Source organism: Sus scrofa, chromosome 14 (assembly GCF_054392235.1).
Source record: "Sus scrofa isolate SSC_HxYL_T2T_F1_AM1 chromosome 14, Sscrofa_HxYL_maternal_Yorkshire_Landrace_v2.0, whole genome shotgun sequence".
In the NCBI taxonomy this organism is placed as follows: domain Eukaryota; kingdom Metazoa; phylum Chordata; class Mammalia; order Artiodactyla; family Suidae; genus Sus; species Sus scrofa.
Genome location: NC_139396.1, coordinates 148,944,331 through 148,961,389, shown reverse-complemented (window position 1 = coordinate 148,961,389; position 17,059 = coordinate 148,944,331). Strand labels below are relative to the sequence as shown.

The 17,059-nt window shown below is 46.2% G+C and overlaps 1 protein-coding gene across 8 annotated transcripts in view; it reads left to right on the top strand.

The window, feature by feature from the left end:
• The window catches only part of GFRA1 (GDNF family receptor alpha 1), a 223,276-nt gene extending 207,576 nt beyond the window's left edge, over positions 1-15,700 (top strand). For all 8 annotated transcript variants that reach the window (XM_084994468.1, XM_013983783.3, XM_084994467.1 and 5 more), the window contains 2 exons: positions 10,765-10,818; positions 11,937-15,700. In XM_084994468.1, coding sequence (XP_084850594.1) covers positions 10,765-10,818; positions 11,937-12,092 — 210 coding nt within the window. In that variant the 3' untranslated portion in view covers positions 12,093-15,700. The remainder of the gene's footprint in view (positions 1-10,764; positions 10,819-11,936) is intronic.
• The last annotated feature ends 1,359 nt before the right edge of the window (positions 15,701-17,059 follow it).

Sequence of the window (17,059 nt, the reverse complement as noted above, 5' to 3'; positions counted from 1 at the left end):
GGAATCATTTGGTGACTTTTACGCCAAAAGTCACCTGGAAAATGAACTTGGGCCTCAAACAGGGTGTGGACCCTGCAGAAGTGAGCCTTAAATTGAAACAATTTTTTTTCTGATCCCCCATTTATAGTGTCCTCTCCTAAACATTTTGTTGTTGCCACTTTTCTCAAAAAGTGAGACTCACCGCTTCAGAATGGGGATGGGAAGACTCAGCCCCCTCTGTCCATTCCTGGAAAAGCCATTAGGCCACCCGCCCCTGTGGTTCAGAGGGCAGGGAGGCTGGTCCATCAGAGGGATAGTAATTCAGCAGTTGGACAATTGCTTAACCCAATTGCTGGGTAATAAACATGCTTAATAAAAAGGAATAGGACGTCTGTACCATCTTGGCTATAAATATGCTCTCTTGTTCTGGGTAACCGAGGCAAATACCTCTGAGCACACTGAGATCACATCCTATAAATAAATACTCGCATCCCCTGCTGGCCTTTTATCCTTAGGACTTAGAATCAACCGTGCCTCCCTGAATAGTAGGCTCTACCTTGCACTTGACCCGTGGAGCACACTTGCAGGAGGACATGGCCCTGGCTCTCTTGCAGGTGAGGTTTAACGGAGGGCTCCCTTCCCCTGTGCCCCTCATATTTGAGGCCCAAAAGGAGGCCCATTATGGATGAGGCTAGAGAGGAAGCTCAGGAAGATGGGCGCTTTCCTCAGAGTGGCTGCCCCCCGGGGTACCCCTTGGCTGCAGGGAACTCAGATGTGATATGAAGGGTGCTCACCTCCCAGGGGCCCTTGTGGAAATGAAAACCTCCAGGCCTGGCTCAACCTCTGACTCCTTGTCAGCCCCCAGGTTGATTCTAGGCTGCCTCAGCCAGCTCTGTGCAGGCAGGCTGTGTGACCCCAGGCTTATGACTGCTCCGCATCAGCTGTCAGCGGGATGACAAGAACTATTTCTAAGGGTTGATCTAAAGAGATAATAGGTACCAGGTACCACATCTGGAACAGAGTCAATATGCATGTGTTTTAGAGTCAAAGATTAAAATCTCCGTGCAGCCACTCTAAGCGATGGAAACTTGGGCAGGTCCCAACCTCTCTGAACCCGTTTCCTGCTGTATACAACAGGGGAAGCCTGGAGTTCTCATTGTGGCTTAGTGGGTTAAGAACCTGACATAGTGTCCCTGAGGATGCGGGTTCATTTCCTGGCCTCGCTCAGTGGATGAAGGAGCTGGCATTGCCGCAAGGTGCAGCGTAGGTCACAGATGCGGCTGGATCCAGTGTGGCTGTGGCTGTGGTGCAGGCTACAGCTACAGCTCCAATTGGACCCCTAGCCCGGGAACTTCCATATGCCACAGGTGCAGCCCAAACATAAGCAAAAAAAAAAAGAGGGAGTTCCCCCCTCAGAAAGTCACTGGAGCCCTTGGGGGTGTTCAGTAAAAGCAGGATGACGTTATCATCTTCAGTGGAGGCTCCTCTTTTTTTTTTTTTTTTTGTCTTTTTTGTTGTTGTTGTTGTTGTTGTTGTTGTTGTTGCTATTTCTTGGGCCGCTCCCGCGGCATATGGAGGTTCCCAGGCTAGGGGTTGAATCGGAGCTGTAGCCACCGGCCTACACCAGAGCCACAGCAATTCGGGATCCGAGCCGCGTCTGCAACCTACACCACAGCTCACGGCAACGCCGGATCGTTAACCCACTGAGCAAGGGCAGGGACCGAACCCGCAACCTCATGATTCCTAGTCGGATTCGTTAACCACTGCGCCACGACGGGAACTCCTGGAGGCTCCTCTTAATAGTCATCCTCAGATCATCACCACGACTGGTCCCCTTGATTTGCCTCTATTTTCTGGAATATTTTTCTCTGCCTACTAAAAGCACATGTTTTAAAAGGTTTTGATTTATTTTCTTTTATTGTTTGCTTTTACCTTGTTGCTAGCAGTACCATGAGCGCCTCATCGTCTCAACCAGCGAGTGAACAAAAGCCCTGGGAGGGTGCTGTCTCCAGACCTGGTGGTTTATATCAAACCTTAGTTACCACCATCCGTCATAGAGTCATTACAGGGCCGCACTCAGCGGCACATAAATGCACAGGAGGATGAGAGGCTTAATAAATATTATCTGATGGTGATGAGGATGCGTGTCTGATGAGATCGGCTTCATGCACTTCTCATCGGGGACCACAATGAATCTTCTTTGCTGCTCTCTGCACGCTTGCATTTCCAAATGCGCATTTTGAGAAAACAAATATGTCCTTTTAGGGCCGTCTCCCCCAGTTACCTCCAACACCAGGATCCCTGCATGTTTGCTCTACAAAATGCCTCCCCCACCCCAAACCAAAACATCTTTCACACGGTGTTTGGCATAATCCGATTGTTAATTGGGCGTCACGTTCTAAAATGCAGCTCATAATTGCCTCTTGTCTGATTGTTTTACTAATCAAGCAAGTTAACCATGAACGAAAACACACAGTTCTCTGACGTGGTGCAGTTGGCAACCTGTGTTTGCCCCAACTTGGGGCAAAGCAAAATAGATGTAAGATGATCCTGCGAAGTTCAGGAAAGGAGAAAGGCCAGCCCCAGTGTCGACTTAGGCTCCCTGCTGCAGACAGTGTCGGCACACAGTGCTACTTGCCATCCTGCCATTAGTGTTAAATTACAAGCGCGGGGCCGCAGGCATCCTTTTCTGGTGTGCGGGAGACTGACAGGCAAGCCCGAGGGACTGCTTAGCTAATGTTGGCTAATGTTGATATATCTTACAGGACTGTATCGCTTTCATTGCGCTCATTTTTAAATCCAAGGAAACACAAGCTCATGAGCCAGATCTATTCAATATCACGTTCACAAGCCAAATTAGCTTCGGCTTTTGCATTTCCCCACCCTTGCCTGAATGCAAGAACTCCCCGTGTAGGGACCACAGAGAGACTGAGAGATCATCCGTGGCAGCTTGGGTTTTAAAAGGACTTCCGCCCTGAGTGTCACATTTCATTCTCACAACAACTCTGGGAGGTAGGTGGTAGGGTGGGGGTCATTATAACCATAGATGATGGTTGAAAGGGCAGAACTAGGATCTCCCTAACCTGTGTTCCTTTCCTCATGCTAAATCAATCAAGCTGGTACCAGGAACAAATTCTAAATCATAGTAGAAGCTCTCTTAACTGACCCTCATTTCACCAGCTCACCACGAAGCCAGCCTCTCTGGCATTCCCCTGGAGACATCAAATGCTCAAGGCAAGCTGACTGTCCCAAGCTAGTGGGCTCTGTCCTTCTGCTCACCTGGGCCCCTTGCTGTCTCCAGTGGAGATGCAGGCTTTTAGAAGATTCAGGAGCATTTGTTCTCGAACCTTCGGGTGCTATTATATTTGGTATTTTACTTACATAATTCAGTTAAACATTACAGCAATGATTGAACTAGAAGCACAAAAGAAGGCATAGTCGTTTCAATGAAAACTAAGTTGAATACATTGGAAAAGGCAAGTTCCTTTTAAAAAAAAAATGCCTTTGGATTAGGTGTGGACCAGACAATTGTAAAAGACAGAAAAATTGTAAAAAGGTAGAAAGATTCTGCATGGAGCTTCCTTGGTGGGTATTAAACAAATGCCGCTCCTGTTTTAAAGAAATGAAAACTGGAAACTGTAGATTGTAAATGATAGGTGTTTATGCAGAACAAAGCTAGAGAATTTTACCCTGCAAACTCTTTTAAAAAACTTTTTTAGGGGTTCCCGTTGTGGTGTAGCAGAAACGAATCCGACTAGGAGCAATGAAGTTGCAGGTTTGATCCCTGGCCTGGCTCGGTGGGTTAAGGATCTGGCATTGCCGTGAGCTGTGCTGTAGGTCGCAGATATGGCTCGGATCCTGTGTTGCTGTGGCTGTGGTATAGGCCAGCAGCTACAGCTCTGATTGGATCCCTAGGCTGGGAACCTCCATATGCCGCAGGTGTGGCCCTGAAAAGGACACACACAAAAACTTTTTTAAGGAAGTGGCCTTAGTCATGTATCCAAAACTCAGTCAATGGAGGACCTTCAAATTTCAAATTAAAATATTTGATACAATACATACAATGGAATATTATACAGTCTTAAAAAGGAAGAAAATCCTGCCACATGCCACAGTGTGAATGAATCTAGAGGACACTAAGTGAAATAATCCAATCTCAGAGGTAAATACTGTGAGATGCTACTCAAATGAGCTATCTAAAATAGCCAAACTCATGGAAGCAAAGAGTGGAATTTTCGTTGCCAGGGGCTGGGGCAGGGGAAAATGAAAAGCTGTTGTTCAACCAGTGCAGGGGTTCAGTTGTGCAAGATGAATAAGCTCTAAGAGACAGCTGCACCACGTTGTACCTGTTGATAACAGCAGTGCTGCCTATGGTACACGTAAATTTGTTAGGAGAGTGGAGCTCGTGTTAAGTATTCTCACTCCAGTGCAAAAAGAAGCTTCCAGATTTAAAAAATCAGATACACATGTGTAATTGTTAAGTACTTTAATGATTTTGCCCTTGCACTTAATTTCTCCATTGACCATTGACCTAGCATCCCAGCCCCCAGCTCTGTCAGGTAAGAAAAGTTTCTGCTCCAGACTTGGCTCTAAGCTCAACTTAAATGGCACTGTTAAACTCAGAACACCTCACGGGAACCAGGAATCCAAGACCTTCTAGACTCTGGGACATGAAGCCACATCATCTTTGACTATACACGCGTGCGCGTGCACACACACACACACACACACACACACAGATAGACACACAATCTGGCCTCATTTCAATTCACTGCACTCTGTTGGAGGCCTTGTCTAAACAGCCCAACTGGGATCTGAGCCTAGGCTTCCTCGGGGTAAGGAAGCATGACTGGAGGCCTCCAATTCTTTCCCTACCCCCTTCTTATGACCAGGCTCAACCTGCCTAGAGCCTGCCAGACTAACTAAACTTGGCACCCTTCCTGAGCCTGTGCTGAGTGAAACATCTTTATACGGTCTTCTTAGAGCTTCAAGTAATGGAAGCCTTCTTGGCTGAGGTCCAGGCAACATGTAGACACAGTGTCTTGGAGGGAGTAGGTAGAAAAGCTACTCCAGGATTGTCACCACCCCCATCTCACTCGTGTCCTCCTCATAGTCCCTCAGCCCCTCCCCAACCTATGCCAGGGCCCCTTGGGGCTGGCAGAAATCAGCTTATAGGAAATACCTTCCCAGCCAAGCATAAGCTCTGAAAGACAAACACCCATAGCCGGGGCCTCAGAGCAGACCTTATGTGTGTGTCCACTTGTTTTATGCAGCGGACTCAATGACACATTATTCAGACCAGCGGTTGCAAGTGGTTGTTACCAAGTTCATAGGAAAAGCAAATCACTGGGAAAGTGAGTTTCAGAATTGACAGTGACGGGGATTTTAGAAAGACTAGCCAGCTGCTTGCGACCAGACCCAGAAATAAAACCTCCCCTGGTTCTCCAGATCCAACAACAAAATCCGAAAAGCTGAAAGATTGTAACCCTATAGTGCGCTGGGCATACTGCCTTTCCTTAGCGTGGATTCACTAAGCAGGCAACGTCTTTTGCCTGTCTTTTTGTGTGTGTGTAGAATTCAATTTGGGCAAATATGTGTCAAGTGCACACGTTCTACCCATAAAAGTCTATAACCAGGTGAATCCATTTGATTAAAATGCAGTGTGAAAAATAAAAAAAGTAGTAACTCATTACTCTGCTCGGGTATCCTTCAAATGAGGTGCACACCCTTCTTACGTTTTGTCTTACAAGAAAATGTAAGATGAGCAGATAGAAATTGAGAAATGGCTCTGAGTCCTCGACTGTTCTGGAAGGAACCCACACAGTGGTTTTCCTTAGCAAAGGTCCAGTTTAAGCTGCAGAACAGACTCGTATGCGGATAAACTGGTATTGACACGTGTGATAGATGCTGCTCGGTACTTAGAGCTGGAGAGCAAAGTTGATTGCATTTTACAGTCTGTGTATTTCTCTGTTTATTGCTTGTATTCTGTCATTAAGCAAACAGGTTCTTAATATAGCAAATCTCTCTAATCAGTAAAGCAAGGGAGAAAAGAACCAGAAGCATCATTAATTATGACCATTTGGCTGTAGCCTGGACAATCTGTTGCTATTGGATTGAGCAACTTCCTCTGGTTTTATTTTCTGGAGAAGAGCAGAAACTGGCTTCTCTTATACATGGAGGAGAGTAGAGAAATGTTCCATGTTCTGCTGGCTGACAGCTCCCTAAAAACTCAAGATTAAACACTGGCTTCTCTACAGAAATGGAGTCCTGGGGTAGCAAAGGCCAAGCTCTGAGTAGGTACACTATTAAGTCTCCAATTCCATAAACAGAGCAAATGTGCAGCTCCAAAGCCTGATCCAACCCAAGGCTCGGGGAGAGCCCACTGTGGGCAGAAGTCCTGTGCACGCCATGCCTGGTGAGTGGGCTTGACCGAGAGCTATGAACTATGTATGTGCCCGGGCGGTCTGTACAGGAAAGCAGTCTGTACCAGGCAGACTTTCCAAATGCTCATCACAGGAGCAAAAAGCAGGAGAGCCATCCTTCTGACTCCAGGTAACAGAGGTTAACAGAATTGAATGCATTTATTAACCCTCTAGTGCCAGGGTCTGGGGAGGTCTGGCCTGCAATTACAGTGCTGTGGAAATTCTATTTACGTGATGTGCCTGGAGTTGGGGTTTACTGCCAGTGACAGTTTTAGAATATTGCTGAAGGAACAGGGCTTATGGAGAGTCTAAAGCACAGATTCTCTGGTTTTCCCAATGACAGTAAAGCTACTGGTTTGGGGACGGGTTTCTCCAGCATCCTATTCACTTTCTCAAGACGAAAACCTGGTGATACTGTGTTTTGGTGGTGGTGTTACCCCCATCTTGGAGCCAGGCAGCTTTCCCCATAACGACATAAACTGAATTAGCTGCTAGGAAATCCTCTTTCATAAAAGATCGTAAATAATTCATTTTCCAACATGCTGTAACAATGGTTAAAATTGACTTTTAGAAAAATTGAAATCCATTCTCTTCTTTATCTTTCTTTCTTGTTAAAGAGATATGATATTTTAAAGCCATAAACTATAAAGTTTGGTGTAGAGATAGGTCCCGGCTGGCCAAGCTCTATGTTGGGCACCTGCCTATCCTGTTAATGAGCTGGGCTGCAGGGCTTGAGACAGGACTTGATCTGCTATTATATCCCTGATATATACCCATTTAGGACTTAGCAATAAATAGTGCTCTTCTAGATGCTAACTTACCTTGTAGCTTGCAAGGTCTCAGAAGGGTTTGTTGGTTTGTTTTTTAATTTTTCTGGGACTGTCCCAATTTTCATCAACTGAAGCAATGTTTAAATATGTAAATACTCTTTGCAATAGTTGAAAGTGGGAGCGCCCTGTAATTTTATCTGTTTGCATATATCATACTTGACTAGCAAGACAGTGAGAGCTTAGCAATGTTTTTAAAATTCTCAGGATAAAAGCCTTTAAAAATGTAGAGGAGTTCCCTGGTGGTGCAGTGGGTTAAGGATCTGGTGTTGTCCCTGCTGTCACTAGGGTCGCTGCTGAGACACAGGTTCAATTCCTGGCCCAGAAATGTCTCTATCCCACAGGCAATGCCAAAAAGAAAAGAAAAAATAAATAAATAAAGGAAACAGCAAGCTTCTCAGGCTTCTGCAAGGCACTTTAAGAGCCAGATTTTCTTACGTGGACTCTGGATCTACATAGGTAGATTTCTCATCCTTGATGGTCCCTGGAGGGGCTGGGGGGAGTTGGTTCAGACTGAATACAGGACTTATAAGTGTGCAACCAGATAGACATACATGGGTCTAAAGTCCCAGGCTCTGCCCCGCCATCTGCAACTTACAAACTCTTAGAGGCACTGGACACCCAGTTGATGCCATTCAGTCCAAGCAGCAGAGCCACTGACTCTCATCTTGTAATACGCACCCAGGTTTGGTGTGGGATTTTAAAAGCTCTCATTGTCTACTAGCGACCCTTTGATTCTTTTACTCAGGTGCCACCTGCCATTGCAACAACCAGTGACATCTGCTCCCCACCTTCCAATCACACTCACAGATGGGAACCGTATTATGGTTCGGGTGGAAAGCTGGGCCTCTGCTCTGCCTCTGTAGTCATGAGGGTTTCCCAGCTCGCCAGACCTTTGCCTGGGAAGCAGTGTGAATACGCTACGTAAGCAGTGTAATTTAGAGGCTAGTGTACGTGGACTGCTGAGCCTCTGGAGTGCCAAGTGCTTCTGTGGGCTGGGAAGGTGTTTGACAGGAGAGAAGGCGTTTTTCTCGGAGCATTTTCAGAGGCCTGGCGATGCCTGGTTACTTTCACTCAGCATTTCATCCAGTCACGCCAACCAGAATGGTTCTCAAGACCAGATGAGCCTGGAGCTGCTGCCTCCAGCTTTAGTGAAGCCAGTAGGGCTACAGGGAGACAAGGCCAGAGGTGGGCCATTTGCTTTAGAAAGAGACCAAGAAGATGCTCGCTTTGGGGGAAGAAGAGCCCAGAGCGTTCACAGACTTGGAGCTGGTCTCGGTGTATTTTCCTGTGTCACCCCAGCCATTCTCAGACGGAAGGCAAGAGTCTGGGAGCTTAGACCCAGACATGTCTACCTGGTTGTACGCCGATAATCCTGTTCACAGTCGAACGCTTAGTGACCAGTGAGGACCAGAAATCTACCTACACAGAGGCAGAGGCCACTTAAGAAAGTCTCTTAAGATAGAGACCTTTTCTATCGCATTCATGGAAGCCCTTTGCGATCGTATAATGGACAGCGTTTTACCACTACCTCAGCAGGTGCCTGAAGTCACCATGTCGGGTTGTAGCTAGTGAATCTCTCAGATGGTGTAGACAATGAGTAAAAACCGCTGCCCCCTGAGCCTTTAGACCTCTTAGAGGGCACCGTGGTCTAGGACACGGAGACACAGCTTAGCTGTGACCACAGCACGGAAGCAACCTGAAGGCATAAAGTGTCCCAGACTAAAAGTCGGGCTGCCTTCGCTGCTCATTTTAGTGAACTTCTTAGTTATGCAAAGGCCCTTAACCAGGGTTCATGTCTTTTGTCGATTATGGCCTAAAAAAGACAAGACAGAATGTGATGTTTGTTCGGGGGGCCATTTGGGTGTCTGGGCACAATTCCAATCTTGAACAGAAATGAAACATGGAAAGTTCTCCATGTTATCCTCTGCAGGTAGCAATCCAGATCTGCTATTAATAGAGATCAAAGGTGGGCTTTTACGTAGGGCTCAATTCTTCTTCTGATTTGCCCTCTGATGTTCTTCTCCGTAACATTTAGTGACTTTTGAACAGCCCGGGGATGCTTTTCTTGATGTCTGTTTAAAGGTTTCTATTTCATATTCACAGCTGGCATATGCAAATATGGTAAAGATTATGATGCCTCCCAAGTAGCATTATGGTCAATCAATTGCCCCGTGGGTGAACATGCTATCATTTCAGCCTAGCATGTCTTCAACAAGTTGCAAAAGTCGCAGCCACAGGCAACCTGCCAGCACTTTCCTATAGAGCCGGCTGCCCAGATACTCCTAGATTCAGGTGTGGCGCTTCACAGGGTCCTCCTGTTGGCAGGTGAACTCTATTTCACTGCTCAAGGGCTCCTATTTTCCTGGTAGCGGGTATGGGAGGGATCCTCGGTGTGGGTTTTGGAGCCAGGTAGAACATGAAGAGTCAGAAGCATGGCAGGATTGCCTGGGAGAAATGCTGGAAAGCCAGAAAAAGTACGTTTCCACTGGGGAGCTTCAGAGACCTGTTAATCCTGTCTCTACAATTAGATCACCGTGTGACCTTGGATGAGTCATTTAACTTCTCTGCCCTCTAATTTGTCTTCCTTTACAAAAACAAGAGAGCTGTACCAGGTCACCAGCAATTACAATTTTATTGTAATTGTTGGAGCCGTGGAACTTTTCCTCCAGCTCAGTTCTCAGATAGAAATCCAGTGGAGACTTGTTCCATTTGCAAGAAATGGGGAGCTCAAAGTTCTCACAGTTCAGGCACTTGGAATTGCTCTGCAAGCAGTTCTAAGATTGGTGGATCTGGGATCTGTAATGCCCTTCATGATTCCTGGAGGGGACCAACCTGAAAGAGTCCCTACCCTGTGCCTTAGCCCTCAAGCGTTGAGTGGTTTACCCACTAGAGGACACATCCAGGGGACCACAGAGCCAGGGGACCACATCCTTTTTGTCATATCACTGCATGCCCAGCACTGGGAAATACCTAAGTGTCGATTGGAACAACTCATAAACAAATGAACACACAAGCTTCAGGAAGACCTGTGTCTATAATACTAGTACATGGGGGTTTGTATTGCAACATTTTTACCTAGAAGGCACTTCCTAAACATTTTAATATTTGGAAATATAAAGCAGTTCAAAATGTAAAGGATTTCAAAACTTTTTCTGTTGTAACTTAGTTTCATACTGCCCCTACCAGCCATTGCAGTGGCTTTGAAATGGGGTGGGTTGGAATTGAGATGTACTGTGTAAATACACCAAATTTTGAAAACTTGGTATGAAAATAAAAGAACATAAGTATCTCATTAATCACTTTTTATATTGATTACATGTTGGAGTGGTAATATATTGGGTTAAAGAAAATGTTACTAAAACATTCTCCACCTGTTACCTCACTACTTAAGCGATGATTAGAAAATCTTAAATTATATATGGGCTCACAGATTCCTATCAGTGGCATTGCCCTGAGCAGTTGATTAAGGAATCTTCTGTAATGACTCTTCCATATGAGTGAGCATGTATGTGTGTGTTTTTGTCTCTTCCCAGGCGCAGAAGCTGAAATCCAATATGTCGGGCAGTACACACCTCTGTCTCTCTGATGTAAGTTGTCTCTTTCTGAGTCTCCCTGCATTTGTTGAAACGGTGCCTTTGGGACCCTGGAACAGGCTATGATGTAAAGGGCTCAAAGACAGCAAGGTTTCAGGTCCAGGAAAAACTCTAAGGTACAGCCTTTGGATCCTAGTGCACAAAAGGAGAACCAAAGGTGGGCTCTGGGATCCTCGACTCAGAGCCAGACCAGCTGTAAGAGTCTTGACCCAGTGCCCTGAGGATCTCCCATGATCATAGTCATGTAAATTCATCAGGCACAGAGAAGATGCAAAGCGGCTCTGGCTACTTACAAAGTGTCCTCTGTACTGTTCCTTTGACCTCCATAGCCACGTAGAAGTGGCCAAGGCAGACCACATTACCCCCCGCCCCCAATTTACAAGTGAGTGGGTGGGTGATTCTGTCACCATCATAGCTCATGGTGGTGGGACATGGCATTGTGGGACTGAGCGGGTATGGGGATGAAGGAATAAGTCTTAGGAGAAGACAGCTGCGCTGCCTGGGAGTTCAGAAGCCAGGGCTCTGGTTGGGACTCTGACCAACAAGCAGGGCAAAGCCCTTCATCTATAAAGTCTTGGGTTGAACCAGCCGATGGAGAAAGGGCCCAGCCTGCTCTGCCAGTCTCCAGGGCCATTTGTGACCCTTCTGCATGAACCCATACTTGCCTGGGCGTTTTCTGAGACAGTCCTTCCTGCCCTCCTTCATGACGGGGAGAGAGGCGAGCATCCCTCCTCAGTCCGTGGTACCCAGAAGGAGAATGGTTCCATGTTGCACAGCTGCTGGGAGGCTGTGCGAGTGGGAGTGAAGAGTGGCAGAGATGTGTAGGCTCCCATCTCTCCCCCCAAATGGGTTTTAATAATCCATAATGGAAGTGGGAAGTAAGCATTGGCCAGACAGTCTATCCAAATATTCAGTTCTCACCTAGATTCATGATTCCTTATCAAATTGCACGTCATCGAATTGAAGTCTCAGGGGTGAAATCTTGGGTCAGCTTTGGTGAGCGGTATAGCTTGTTGGGGGGTGGGGGTAGGAGAGAGAAAGAGTGCGGTTACAAAGTTCTGTAACAAAACAAACACCTGCAGTGGGTGATAATGAAACATTCTTTCTTTCAGCGTGATTACGAAAAGGATGGTCTTGCTGGTGCTTCCAGCCACATAACCACAAAATCAGTGGCTGCTCCTCGAAGCTGCGGTCTGAGCCCACTGCTGGTCCTGGTGGTAACTGGCCTGTCCACCCTATTGTCTTTATCTTTGGCAGAAACATCGTAGCTGCATTTAAAAAACAGTATGGACATGTAAAAAGACAAAAACCAAGTTATCTGTTTCCTGTCCTCTTGTATATCTGAAATTCCAGTTTTAGGAGCTCAGTTGAGACACTGCTAAAACAGTTTCATCCAACTGGAACTTTCTTTCTTTTCTTTTTCTTTCTTTCTTTCTTTCTTTCTTTCTTTCTTTCTTTCTTTCTTTCTTTCTTTCTTTTTCTTTCTGTTTTTTTTAAAGAAAGCTTCTTGTGATCCTTAGGGCTTATATGGGATCCCCAGTGCAGTGCTCCCTTCCAAACTCAAAAGGCTTTGGGGGCAGGCTATATTGTAAAGGGACCCTTTGGTTAATTTGGCTGTAAAGCAACTTGGGGCCATGTTTTGCAAGATGAGGATGAGGATGTTAACAGTTGAACTCTGGCCTTGGCTCGCTAGGGAGTATTTGTAAAGAATCTGCTCTCTCTCATGGAATAGCTTTCATTTCTGATGACATCACTACAGCTGTCCGCGGATGCCAAGCTTTTTGGGTCACAAAGCCAAGATTCTCATCAAGACCATCTTGATGGCCTTTGTGCAAACAAGCTTGTGCCCGTGTTCACCTTTATGGACGTGCACTTTCCGCCCTCATGTTCACGTTCTGTAAACGGTTCTGCACCCTCCTCCACGACAAAAACACCCATCCCATCCAAAAGCCGTGTCTGTCTTCGGGTCAAAGTGGAGAAGGAGGCTGGGTGGGAGACGTCGCAGAACCCTGATCCTTGACACATTCTGCGAAGCCTTCCCTGAGTGAGAAGCCCTGAAACTAACGAGACTCAAGCAGAGCTGAAGCATCGTTCTAATACCTTTATGAAGTTATATGTAGAGAAGAAATTTTACTATGAAATGAGTTCAGCTATTGGCTTTCTATATTTTGGAAGTAATGATATTGTCTTCATTTTTTTTTTTTTTTTTTTTTTTTTTTACTGGTGGTTTAATACAGAATACATGGAGCTTGTGTTCCTCTAAGTAGTGTTAGCTCCGATATTAACTTGACAAATACAAGCAGACTCTGACGAGCCCCGTGCTTTAGCAGAAAGCTTTGCATCACGTTACTGTGGACAGGCAGGAGGAAACAGAGCCACCAAGCGTTGTCTTTTATCATTTCTTGAAACGTGAGGGCACAGATGTGTGCGGAAATGTTCTCTGAGGTCTCATGGCACCCTTGCCAGTTGACACGAACTGGTACCTTGGTTTTCATGTTACCTTACAGAGGCAGCTTTGGAACAGGCATGGGACATGTGGCCCTCTCTTCTGAAGCAGATCCGTGCCAGGATACATGGCCCTTTTCTTGTCTTGATGCCCGACTGTGCTGGACTGACTGCTGTGTAGAGCGGTTTGGTCTGAAGGTCATCGGGAATCTGCTTGCTCCGTGTCCTGTGTCCTCCATGACAGGCTGGGATGACTCTGCAAGAAAAGAAGAAGGTTGGCGGACCCAGGGGTTGCTGTCTGGTCTATGGAGAGGAGTTGGCTGGCACGGAGACACAGAGCAAGATGCTGGGTACAAGGCAACTGGCTTGATAACTGCACGTCATCGTTCATCGTTCTCTTCCTTAGACAAATAGACCCGAAAGCGGGTTCTTGAAGTAGAAGTCTGGTCGAAATGATGAGATTCAGAGAATCTAAGGATCGGGTGCCAGTAGCCATGATTCTTTGAAACTGAATAAAGGTGAGGAGATTCCACCTTAAGAGACAGCTCAAAGCAGTAGCTTTTTCCCCACGTCGGGAGAGAGGATGGAGGAGGAAATCCACCAGGCTCATTTCACCCCGATTCCCTTTTTGCTCACGGATGTTTGCCTTGTAAGGATTAATCAACTTACTAGGGTGGGAAGTCCATGAAAGCCAAGGTGAAGGCATAGTCCTTTAGCTCTATGGGTGTTCGAAGTACATTTATATCCAAATGTTAATAAACATAAATGTCTAATACTAAGTACCGAGTTTTTTCACTTTGAAATGTTTTTAAGGGAAATTCATCGAACACATTCCATTGCTGAGAGGTTTCGTAGGGACTCTTACTTTGACTCAACACATTAAACGTGTGGAATTCCAGTCATCTATGAAAGCATATCTCTTACAGAGCATATTTTGTTTTTGATTAAGGTATCTCTGTGTATCTACATGGGACTAATCACAGATAGGTCCGATTCTATGTAATCCACTGTAGCAAGCTATTGATTACTTCTGCAATAAACAGCTCTAATTAGCTTCAGATGACCAAAGAGGAAATGGGAGTTCTCGGAGCTTAACAAGGGGAGCCTTCGGTAAAGAACGAACACATGCATGGGCAGCACATAAATTAAGTTTTTTGAACAGCCTCGTTTTTCACTGACCAAGATCTCATTCTTCTTCAGAGAGAGATGCGTATGAGATTACCAGGTCATCAGTTTGAAAACAAATTCTTGATTAAATAACCCAGGGAGAAGGATATGCCGTGACAGCTTGTTAGAGCGATTCTTAGACCGTCATGCCAGGCAAGTGTTTCTGCCATTTGGGGTGGTCACAGTGTAACGTGGTGGCCTGGAAACCCTGTCATTTGCCCCAGCCCTGGAGGGGGCAAGTGACTTCAGTCTTTTTTCCTCTGGCTGTTCTGAAAGCAAAAATGGTTCACCACGTCCTGTCCCTTTGGGCCCTGCATTGAAGGTGCCACCTAAATCTAAGGGCTGTCTGCTGAGGTTTGGGCCTCTTGTGGAAATTATCTCATTGAAGTTGACTTTGACAAAACAAGAACAGTAACGGAGGTCCATGGAGACCATGGCTCCCAGATCAAGTCTAGCCGCGCCCGACTCATTTCAGAGGGAAAAAAAAAAGGCAAGATGGCCAAACTGATTAGAAGCACATTGAGTCCACTTTAACGTTGATTATCTTTGACCCAGAGGTGGTTGCGTCGCTTTTTAATAGAGCACAGGAAGGAAGAAGGGCACAAGAAAGAGAGGGAATTCAGAAGGCCACCTGAATAGTTATTTTTCCCTGATTTCTTTTTCAAGCCTCTAGTAGAAAAAGCCTAAGTTGAGGATGACGTAGGTTATTTTTCATCAAGGACAGCAAACTCTATCCAAAGTGTGGTAGGAATGTGGTTTCCATTAGGAAAAAAAAAAAAAATTAACAAGCTTTTATCCTGTAGTTAAAAAATGTTTTAGAAGCTGTGTCTTCCAGCTCATCAAATACAGGACAAGGCTCCTCCAGAGCCTTTGATCGGGTCGGTATGAAGACTGTTGCCCTCTCGCACGTGCACCAAGGATGGGCCTTCTCCAGCTGCATCCCCATTTCCCACCTGCCGCTTTGGACTCTAAATCAGACACTCCCCAACACCCCATCTGCTGAGCCAGGAAAGGGGGAGAGCGGAAGCCTTTCTCAATCAGTGTTAAGTGCTTGGGAAAAGAGATGTAAGAGCCGTGGGAGTTTATATAATTAGCAAATTCTTTTCTTAGAATCCAGCAAAAGATGTATCTCTGTTGTTATTATTTACAAAACAGTGGCCTCGGAGGAGCTGTCTCTTGGAAAATAAGTTTTCATTCATGTAGTCAAGACATGCACGACTTATTTGAGTCAATAAACTGTGGGCCAGAAAATGACGGCTTAAAATGAGTGCACATTTTCTCATTCTCTTTCAACGCTGTTCTCCATCTCTCGGATTCCTCCCCCCCCCCCCCCCCCGTGATCTTTGTTGCTTCTGCTCTTTGATTAAACAGATGAGACCACGTGAGACCCATGGTTTCAAAAGAGACTCAAAAGCAATGACAACACACACGAGTGACTTAGCAATGGCCCGAACATGGTGTGGGCCCACGAGCCTGTCTGCACTGACCTTGGGGAGTTTGAAGCAAAATCAAGGTTCCACAGGAGGCCACGGGCCACTGGTGAATGGACCACGTGGTCTGATCCAAATAGGAACCTTGTTCCAACAAAACAGCCAGAGGTCTTGGAATTAGACCCCAGTGCCTTTGTAGGAAGCAAGCCAGAGCTACTATCTGGAGGACAGAGGAAGGAATTTCTTTTTAGAGATTCGCAAACCACAAAACAGCTGGGAATTTGGTTAGATACCCTTGGAAGCGGTGTTTTACTCTCATCCCTAAGATAAGCATCTTGTGTGTAGCTCTGATACTCGACTTTGACACAGCCTTTATTCTCTAGTGACCATTTGTTTGAAGCCTGTTGTCTGGAATTCTTCAAGATGACTATGCCTTTGCAATACATCCTCATTGCAGAGGCCTTAAATCTGTGCGGTTGGCCACTGCCTCCATCCTGGGATGTATTCAGCGGGACATTTCCTTTCGCAAGGATCGTTATCTTAAGATATTGGCGGAGTCCCTTCTCTTTCATAGGGATGATTGATAACCCCAGTCCCCACCCTTGCTTCTTGTTGCCCACATATTTTTCAGAGTTCTTACTCATCAATTCTTTATCCGAAGCATTCTAAATTTAAGTCCTACCCAAATTAATTCTTGTTCTGTCTGATGCCTGTTGTGCATGTAACCCTGGCTGTTTGAAGGCGGAGAAGTCTCTCCGCAGAGCCAGGCGATCTGAGGGTGATGCTAATCCAGGAGTAGAAAGTTCATCCCTCCGGCCCTCCCCCGAGCTGCCTCTTCTTAGCTTGGGGATTGTCTTGTCTGCTGCATCCTCGCCAGGCATCCCTTTGTTGTTCTCAGTGCTCTCTGACGAGCTTCCCCTCCCTTCCGGAGAGACAGCCTGGGTTGTTCAGCGGGAGACACCACCTGCACTTCTGATGGTTCTGAGACCCAGCCCAGAGGGGTGGGGAAGGCTCGCAAGCCCTGCTTCAATAAACTGCCTGCAGAGAACCGCAGCCTGATAACAGTCATCGAGGTCCCAGCCCCCTGAGGTCTCCAGGCTCATTTGACCAGCGCAGCTGCGACTTCGGCTGTCTGCCTCTGGCAGGTGCCAATATCAGCATCCTGTCCCGCTGCCATGGGGAGTTTATTTTCG